Source organism: Hippocampus zosterae, chromosome 20, assembly GCF_025434085.1.
Source record: "Hippocampus zosterae strain Florida chromosome 20, ASM2543408v3, whole genome shotgun sequence".
NCBI lineage: Eukaryota > Metazoa > Chordata > Actinopteri > Syngnathiformes > Syngnathidae > Hippocampus > Hippocampus zosterae.
In genome coordinates, this window is record NC_067470.1 from 3,138,442 (window position 1) to 3,148,904 (window position 10,463).

General features: G+C 48.2%; 1 protein-coding gene across 1 annotated transcript; it reads left to right on the forward strand.

Moving 5' to 3' along the window:
- The first annotated feature begins 205 nt into the window (after positions 1-205).
- Positions 206-4,136, forward strand: sox17 (SRY-box transcription factor 17). The gene is given in 3 exon segments (XM_052053770.1): positions 206-470; positions 472-700; positions 3,153-4,136. Coding segments are annotated over 3 exon segments (1,110 nt in total). The 5' UTR covers positions 206-374; the 3' UTR covers positions 3,938-4,136.
- The last annotated feature ends 6,327 nt before the right edge of the window (positions 4,137-10,463 follow it).

Sequence of the window (10,463 nt, forward strand, 5' to 3'; positions counted from 1 at the left end):
TTTGAACCTGCGTTGTTGTTGTTGTTTTTTTCTCGCAACTGTCTGGGTGGTACACGTCAGGTTTTCAGATCAATGCGAGGCATTTACGCGCAGCCTTCCAAACAAGGTCAACAGGAGGCAAGTTTTCAACACCTTGCCGAGTTGGAACCACGCCCGACTGCGCGCCGATTGGCTGTCCGCGTTTATAAATAACCCCAACGTGCACGGGGAGTCGGTGCGCTTCCCAGTAGCTTCTCGTGGATGGGCCGAAACTTTAGAAAGCTTGGCGACTCTTGATTTCGCGACTTGATTTGGCGGGAGAGGGGTTGGGGTCGGGTGGTGGTTGTTCGGATTTCAACAGTTTCGCTTAAAAAAAAAAGCCGCTGGAAAAAGAGATGAGCAGTCCGGATGCGGGCTACGCCAGCGACGATCAGAACCAGGCAAGGTGCGCGATGTCAGTCATGATGCCTGGGATGGGACACTGCCAGTGGGGCCGCCGACCCCCTCAGCCCCCTCGGGGAGCCCAAGGCCAAGAGCGAGGCGGCGGGCACCGGCGGGCGCCTCGGAGGCGCGACCGGGGGGAACCAAGCGAGTCGCGGCAAGAGTGAGCCCAGGATCCGGCGCCCCATGAACGCTTTCATGGTGTGGGCGAAAGACGAGCGCAAGCGGCTGGCGCAGCAGAACCCGGACCTGCACAACGCCGAACTCAGCAAAATGCTCGGTCAGTCACGCGTGCTCGATTTTTTTTTTCACCGTCACTCCACAAGTTGATTGGAATTAATTCCACGAGAGTTTCTGCTATTTTGCTTCCATGTGATTTGGTTTTGGGGGTTGACGGGTTGATTCCATTCAAACAGCGGGGCACTTTTCTTATCGAATGCGTTACTTTATAAATAGCTTGGAATGCAAATATTACGTCTATTGAAACATAAATCCGCCATGTATTCCTTTCTCATCGATTGTACTTAGCACTTCTTAATACAAACATTATGAATATATTTTTAATTCAAACATCAAAGGAGATTTGATGACATTTTTTTCGTGACTGGGTCAAGAACACTAACATGTCCGATTTTTTTTTTTACCAATTGATGCAACATGATAGGAGCTGACGCACGCTCGCACTTTTCAAGTGCCGTAAATTCTATCAAGATCACAAGTTCAGTCAATCGGACGTGCGTGAGTAGTGCGTTGAGATCACATAGCTCCGGACTTCTTTTTGTTACATCTTTTGCTTTGATATCGTCGTTCGACGGCACGACCAAAACAACGCAAATGTCATTTATATGCTGAGCGCGCTCATATATTCCACATTTCACATGAGCCTTTCTTTCATATTTGCCAGTTGGCAACTCACGGGTGCTTTGATTTGAAGATTTTCAATTGGGTTGCAAGGCTCAAAAATGTATCCCCCCACCCCCTGCCCAATAAAAAAAACTGTAATACTTTCATTCTATTAAAAAAATGTACAAAAAATGCATCAACATCCGAAGCAAATTGAGGACCTGGTAGCAGGTGTGCATATTATTATTATTATTTTTTTTAACCCATATAATACATTTTTATCAACATACGTTTGGAAGCCATCAAGCTACATATTTCAATTTATGTGACACAAAAAGAGTACAAATATTGTCTGAAAGTAAATTTTCAGGTACGTGTACTTGACTCGAGTGTTTTTGGGGACGATTATTTTACTGTCACTCCCTACATTTGAAGATATATGCAGATTTTGTACTCCTGGTCAAAATAGGATGGTTAAATTGTACAATCTTTGATTTTTTTTTTTGGGACTAGCTATACAAAAAAAAAGTCTGCTTCTTGTCTTCAAAGATGATCTGTCTATAATGTATTAGGAAAAAAAAATCTGAACAAGCTGGAATTTCTTTTCCCCCCTTAGTTGTTGCCAAAAACGAATTGTGTGTTTTTTGTTGGTCAGCTCACAACGTATGCAAAACAACTCGACATACACGCCGAAGGTTTGATGGCATAAAAGTTGAGCCAAGTCAAACGAGCTTCCACTTAAACCTCAACGTGACACCGTTTTTTTTTTCTTCTTATCCTTTGCAGTTACAACATTAGCGGAGTTGATAAATAAGGGATGACCCCAGTTTTACTTTTGTACAGAAATACATTTCAATCTGTAGTTTGGGACTTTTACTTTAAGATAGGAGCTGAAGCAGCACTTCTATGTTTATCTTTTTTCTTTTCTTTTCACTGAAGTCTACTCAGGTAGACAGTGTGGTACTTTTTGTAACATCTGGAGGAATATGCTTGGACATTTTTTTGAGGCGGACATTAATTTGATTCACTTCAACTTAGTTCCTTGACACCAAAATGCCAAAATATGGTGACAAAGCAATGGTTGGATTGAAACTCTTCAACTTCCTCTGTGCTGATGAGAATGTCATGGCAACAGAGACGGGTTGAAATCTCATTAGACGTTTGCATTGTGGAAGAGAAACGCGAGGGAGGAAATGAAGAAAATCGACTAGTGGGAAGAGTTTGAAACCATTTCATGGCTCAAGCACTACAAAGAGAGAAGGCCTCGCAGGCTCCGCAGATTCCGACGTCACAATAAGTGCGAGTGAGAGTGCATCAAAAGTTTCGGCTCATTTCACCCAAAACAAGTTCCGAGTGGCTTAAGTGACACAACTGTATGTCGACGTTAGCATCAACATGGTTAGTTCATTAAATACAACCTATTGCCGCGATTGTAAACCAGGTAATTCGGACAAAGGGAAGTCTGGTGCACTTCCACTGGCTTTTTTTTTTTTTTTGGAACACGCGGTAACAAAATGGAGTAAAGATGGTCTCGATTGACGCCGTCACGCCCCTCACACACGTGGCTCAACGCCGAGCCAGGTAACTGCCCGCCAACTCTGCATTCTCATTTGCTGACATTCGCGTCACTCAACAGGTCAGGCCCGCCTTTTAAAGGCAGACACATTCAACCTCCGGCGTAGGCAGCGAGGTTGTGTTCCCAAGTGGATAAGAATACGATCTGCACCTCACATGCATATATTGGAGTATTACTGTATAGCCACATATATATACTTTTTTTTTTTTTACTAAACGTACAGCAATTCAAATTTCATTTGAAAATAATACGAATGAAAGAGTGTCAATTGGCGCTTGCCCTTGTGACGTGTTTGGCCGTGTCGTTGGTGCAGGCAAGTCGTGGAAGTCGTTACCGGCGGCAGAAAAGCAGCCGTTCGTGGAGGAGGCCGAGCGCCTGCGAGTTCAACACATGCAGGACCACCCCAACTACAAGTACCGGCCCCGCAGGCGCAAGCAGGTTAAGCGGATTAAGCGGCTCGACTCGGGCTTCCTGCTGCACGGGGCGCCCGGGGACGGGGCGGGGCCGGGGGGGCCGGCCTACCACGAGCATCCCGGCTTCCCGCAGATCCCTCATCATCATCATCAGCAGCAACAACAGCAGCAGCAGCAACAGCAGCAGCCCCTCGCTCACTACCGCTCGGACCCGCTCGGCGGACCCTCCTACGAGAGCTACAGCCTCCCCACCCCTGACAACTCGCCCTTGGACGCCGTGGACGCCGACTCCATGTTCTTCCCCGCCCAGGAGGACTGCCACATGATGTACGCTTACCACCCGCAGGGCGGCGGCGACTACCAGCACCAGGAGCCCCTCCACCCCCAGCACCAGCACGCTCCTTACGCGGGGTGCCCCAACCCCTTGACCGTGTACTACGGTCACCCCAAGCGACACCCCGGGGCGGGCCAGCTGTCGCCGCCGCCCGACTGCCAGCCGCACGCGGCGGCCGAGAGCGCCGAGCTGCTCTCCGAGGTGGACCGAAGCGAGTTCGAGCAGTACCTGGGCTCCTCGGCGTACGGCGCCCTGCACGAGGCCGGCGCGCAAGGACCCGAGGGCCTGATATCATCCGTGTTGTCCGACGCGAGTACGGCCGTCTATTACTGCAGCTATAACAACTCTTAAAACCTCGGCGCCGTATTTGACCTTTCACCTCCATCCTGAACTCCAAGGCCAGACAAGTCAAGGACTTTTTTTTTTTTTCGAGCAAAGTTGGTTTTTGATATCAAGTCCATTTGTACAGTCACTATTTCAAAGTCTTTATATGTCATTAAAAAAAAAAAACTTTTGCACTTTTGACTAATAAATTTTGCAAACAAATCAATGCTTGTCTCCTCTTCATTGCTTGTGCCGCGAAATGTGGTGAAAACTGCTGACTAAGAAATGTTTCAATGGCTGATTGTCAGTCTGGCGTGGGTGAAGGAACAAAAACGGTTTTTCCTCTTTTGCTAAATAAACACGAAATGAACACATCCCAAAGGTCACAACGGCTAAATACTGCCCGTGACCTTTTGATTGCCGTTTGTGGCTCGGGTTAGCGGCTTTAGGGAAAGACAATGGAAGATGTTTTTGTAACACACACTTTGTAGGGGGAGTTTTTCAGTTAATGAGATGTGGTTTGAGAATTATGCCGTTTGTCCACTTGCCAAAAGCGGCAACAGATGTAGCCTTGGCGGAGGTCAACGTCGTATTTTTTTTTTTTTTTTTTACACCTTGCATTTGAACGCTCCCTCACTTCTGGGATGTTTTTGTATATTTTACACACAATTGTTTTTTTCAATCCGCCTCTCACCTGGAAGCCCGGCGCGGCGCGGCTATTCTCACAGTGCGGACAGAATACGGACAGCAGAATCAAAGCAAGGACGACACAAAGAGTTCCATTGTCAACAACCAAAATAATTTTGCGTTGGAAAGGGCTTATTATTATTATTTTATTTTTTTTGTATTAGATGTCAGCCGGTGGGTAATTTGGTGTATTTACAGGCAACGCTGTCCCATTTTAAAAATCTATACTTTGTCTGGTTAGAAAGGAAGAGGGTCTTCGCTCTGCCCCCTCTCTTTTGAGCTCTTCGGGAGGGGGAAACACGTTGGAAGCGTTGCGCACGCACGCGCATGTGTGTGTGTGTGTGTGTGTGTGTGTGTGGCCCGAGGCCGCGCAGGAGAATCCAGTCTAATTGTAGTGAATGCGTTTTCAGTTGAGTCTGCGGCTTGATCCCGCCTGTTGTTGCAACTAACGGCTGCATAACAAGAGGCTCAGGGCCCTGACCCCCGCCCCTAGTCCCCCGAGCCACAGCAACGTGGGTGGGGCTCACCTGCGTAAGCAAGCGGAGACGTGAGCTCGTCAGGGTCTGATAATTACTGCTGACACTGCAAGGAAAACTGATTTGAACAGGTGATCCATTTTCTGCTTTCCTAATTCTGTTATATATAAAATACATGCTCTTTTCTCTCTTTTTTTTTTTTTTTTATAAATTGACCTCAATAGAATTTCTTTTTTGCCTGCGGATTCAAATTGAGTTGTTTTCATTTGATTCTTTTTTTTTGGAAATTATTTTTAAAATAATGTAGATTTTATTGTTTTTTATTTCTTCTTATCTTATTTGATGTTGTTTTTAACATTGTACTCGTGATTTTAACTGCTTGTTGTAAGGTGTCCTTGAGTTTCTAGAAAGGCGCCCACAAATAAAATGTATTATTATTATTATTATACTTTATTATATATATTTATATATCTATATTTAGGGAACCCTGGCATTTTGACAAAAAAATTCCCGATATTGCTTGTCTGTTTATTTATATACATATATGGGGGTGTGTATAGAAAAAGGGGGTGCGCCAACTCTATAGGGATGGTGAAGGGGTGTGCGATGAGTAAGAAATGAGACCTCACGGGAGTGACATAAGGAGACATTTTTACTTGTTTTAGGGTGCACGTAGGGCAATGGGAAAATATGTTGAAGGGGGTGTGTCATTTCGAAATGAGGAGATCGAGATGGAAGGAGGTACGCGACACTTGAAATGTCAACTACAAGAAGTGAAAATGGTTAAAATGTAGTTATCTGGCGTGTGTGTATGTGGGGGTGAGGGGGGTCTAGAAAGGGGTGCGCTTATGATGCAGACTTGTGCGTGGCATGTTTCACTTCCAGTATACAGCTGCAAAGATGACAAAACGAAGACAGTGCCTGCCTACCTGTTTGATTGACCATTGTGCGCGTATTTCGGAAGATATTTTTGCACTCGCCCACGTGGGTGCGCGTGTGATGGAATCGGGAGGAAAATAAACGATGGAGTCAGCGTGTGACTAAATTTAGCGTGCATAACAAGTGGACACGGGTGCGCGGCTCGCACCATAAAAGCGATGCTTGGGGCGGCATGCGTGTGGATTAGCGAGCCCCTTTGGACGCACCCCTCCCTCAGCTGCAGCTGTCCCAAAAGGCTACTTGTGCAATCTACCATCAATAACTTAATCAGCTAACACCTGCCTGCGCACCCCCCCCCCCCCCCCGCCCCCAAAACTCAGTGACCTTTAAAACATCTTTCCAGAACCCAATAGCTTTTTGCTATGGGGATCAATAACCAGAAGGAAGATAGGTACACGATATGTACAAAAGGATTGGCGCACGCGATTTGATCCATAATATATCACAAAGAGGTTGGGCGCACTCGCTCTGGCACGCACCTTAAGAAAAAAAAAAGTCATAAAGTGTCCTGCCACTTTCACTTCCTGTTGTTCCTTCTTTTTTTTTTAAAAAATCCATGCATGCCATTCAACATCCCAACCAGGTGACTCAGCGCACCGCCCTCCGCCTTTTCCTTTTTTTGGGGGGTGGGTGCTGTAACTGGAGGAGCTTTGGTAGCTTGCCCGGAGGCGGCGCAGGCCTCCAGTGATCTGCCGCTCACCCCCCTGTGGAATTCGGGCGGTGCAAGCAAACAAGCGAGTGAGTCAGATGACGACACCGGTTTCCTGCACGGCCGACGTGCTCCACCTTCTCCCAGCTGCTCGCTCGTCGGACCCCCGGCCGGCGCACCACCTTCTCGTTTGAAGGTAGACGCCAGCCGGGACCAAACAATGGGTGTGACTCAGCCGCGGGAAAAGGAAAACAATCTCTCACGCGAGTGAATCAGGCATCAAGGATGCTGCGAGGGCGACGCGTCACACTGACTGTTAGTCAACCCAAAAACAAGATGCGACGCCGCTTGTGGGGCAAAAGTTCATACATTAAAAAAAATGCTACAAGGACATTGACTGACAGCAAAAGTTGGGATTTCATGGATGAATGCATGGAACATTTTCATTGATGTGGAGCTACCCCGAGCCACGACGTGTGTGTGTGTGTGTCTGTGTGTGTGTGTGCGCCACCTGTCTCCACTTCCGCTGGACGCGCATGAAAGACGGTCTGAGAACATCCTGTCAACGGGCATGTCCAACAGGAACCGTTGCTCTGTGAAATTCGCACCCCTTGTTGCTTATTTTGGGGGGGGAGGTTGATAGCCAGTCAGTTGCGCTTCCCCTAAAAAACAACAATTAAAATGTAAAAATCTGGGGAAAATGTATGGGAGGTGACACTGTTTGTGGTGCCCTTGGTCATATGGCTCAGTAATGTTCTTTGCATCGTAGTCACATATCAGGACATATCATGAATCATTTTTTAAGTTACCGAAGTGTTTTGACTTTTGTGTTGACCTTGTGTGTGTTTTTTTTTTGCCTTGCTTGAGTCGGAGGTTTTGGTTTTTTCAGCGCCTGCAGCTGATGGACTTGCAGTGCCCGATGGCGCCGCTGGGGGGCGTCAGCTGAGCACACTTGTTTGGCCGCTTAGGACAAGACGTTTCCAACTTACACTCCCCTCTCAAAGGTAAAGTGTCCTCTTTTTTCCCCTCGACAACAACTGGTACTCATTCTCTCAAATTTATTTGAGAGTCTTTTTTTTTCTTTTTCTGACGAGCCTGAAATGACTAAGCCGCATTGGAATTTGATTGAGAAACGGGAAATGTACATACATTTCTTCCATAAGGCAGTCGCAGGAGGACTGTCTGAAGATGGAGGGCGTTCACGAGGCATGATCGTCTCATGGCCGCTGTATGCACCTTTGCCACCAGGCGGCACTAGAGCACAGACACACAAACTCAGTTCTGAAGAAGAATTTTTCCCTGGTTTGCACTATTTCTTGGTTTCATCCTTTTGAAATTAGGCTCCCCCTTCACAAGCCCCAATTTTGCAAAGCCATGCGCCCCCTCTGTGGCCCGAGATTACGACGACGTGCCCGTCATAAGATTGCTGACTTTGGGGAAATCAGCGCTCGTGTCACAAGCTTTTGTTGTGGGCTTGCAGAAAGGTCAAAGCTTCGTACGAAAGTGCATGTCAGAAAGCCAGCCAACCTTGTACTATCGGTATTGTATTCCATTGCGTGTGTGTGCGTAGGGTCGGCGGCAGCAAGGTGGAGCGCCAGTTTCGGGCCCCGTGTCGCCGCAATCAAGGCGACACGGCCGGCTCGGGCGGATAAATCACTCCTCGCCAGGCCGCCGTCGGAGGGAGGACGCGTGCATTCTGCGCATGCTGCCCATCAGATTGATTTCACGGTGAGGCACTTTGATGGGGTGCACAAAAGCATTCTTGAAAAAGACATTCATTAGCTATTAGCGACTTACAACATGCTACATAAGCAGCTCATACAATAAAAAGTCATGTGCTGTTAGCATGTCAGGAATATGCAAGCAATCGGGTGCTGGTTAGCTGCGTCACTCGTTCTCTTTGTTCATCTGTTGCTTTTAGCATCATAAATCCTACAAGAGGCTGCAAATCACTCAAAGGGAGGAAATAAAACAGGAGGCGAGGACAAGTTGAAAGCATGTGAAGGGAACGGTTGCCTAATTGAACAACGGTGCTCTCGGCAGAGGGGTGCTGAGCGATTTACGGCATGCTTATCTCCTCTGGAGAAAAAAATAAATAAAAATTCGTTTTTAAAAACGAACGGTCGCCACGCAGCTGCAAGGCTTTCTAATTGAATTCTGGGGAAATCCCTGGAGGAATGTGAACTCTGGAGAGGCTGCTGCTGCGGCGGCGACAACGCGACAGATGCCGGCCGGCCGTCCGCCGCGTTACGCTCGCGGCAGCCACGCGCAACAAAATGCCGGGCCGGGCGACGTGGCGGCAGCTGCACGCCACCGCGACCGATTTAGCCCCAGCGTACATTTTTCCCCATTAACAGGCGAGGTTGGAAGCTCGCGTGGCGCCAATTAGCCGTCGCTCGCCCTAAAAATAGGCGCCAGGCGGCCTTGGGGATTGATGCACGGGCGAGCGGCTCGTTCACGTGCGATGACGACAGAGGGAAAAATTGGAAAAAGGACAGCGCCGGCGTCACCCGCCGCCTCACGGCATGCTACGCGCGCTGACCTCCAACGGGGAAACTTGGAGGCCCTTTCAAAAAAAAAAGAAATACAGAAATTTGGTGGAAATTTCGCAACATTTACATCTGGCAGAAAATCGGAAAAGCAGTGTTCACGGGCTATCATGAAACTTTCCAGGCTGCTCTCTCCACCCCCCCCCCCCCCCCCCCCAAAATTCAATGTGGCAATTGGTTTATGATGGCTTGCAGTCGGGGTTCCGATATATGTGTTGCCCCAGTGTCTTATCTTTGTGCTTGTGGAATGGGGAATGGCATGCAGACGACCTGTTTACTCTGGGGGTGGGGGTGGGGGGCTTCCTCTATATACCCCCCCCCCCCCCCCCACCCTCTCCCTCCTACGATTTCCCGTCTTGGAACTTTTGGCATTTGTGTGCTCGGTGTTGTTTTGGGAAGGGGGTCACGAGCTCGGCATTCCTCGCTTCTTTTCCACTTGCACGTGGGAGTCGCGGCCTTATCTTTTACGCGCCTTTTCCTGCGCTGACGGGCGTGTTGCAAAAAAAAAAATAAAAACTTCTGTGCTCAGGGGGCTACGTTGTGGTTAGGCTCGCGTCATCTGGACGGGAGCTCATTTTAAGGACGGTACTTGAAAAAATACGTCATTTATTTTGCAGTTCAGTCTAATGTGCTCATCGTTCAGGCTGAGTTGGCAACATATTCATCCGCTGATCATTTAGTCAATTTGACGGATTATTTGATCAAATTATGTCGTCGCTCCGTTGCATTCACGGTTTGTGGGAGGGACAAAAAGTCACGGCTGCCATCACACAAATAGCACGGTTCCTTTTTGGCCGGCCATTACGCAACATGCGCTAAGCTAACGGAGGCGTGCGCGTGGTAGCGAACCGATTTGTATTGCCAGGGGTGGGGGCCACGCCGGCCCTTCATCACACTAACAAACGAGCCAGGCTGGCCTCTCGACGCTTGCCGTAATTGATGCCAGCTCACCGCAACATTATAAATACAAAGCCTCCCTTCATGCTATTCTTGATTCCTTCCATCATCCATCCTTTTTCGCCCATATAACAAAACCCGTGTGGCGCTGCCCCTCAATAAAAACTGGCAAATTTTGCGGTTGGCCTGACGGCGAGGCTTCATTGTCATTTAGTGGACGTCTTCCCGCAGGGTCTTGCGAGTGAACAATCCCTTAATCCTCATTATGGGAGAGCTTCTCAATGAGATTAGACCCACCCCGCACAAATGCCACCGCGCACTCTTGTTTGCCACATTAGCATCCGTCCGTGTGTGCG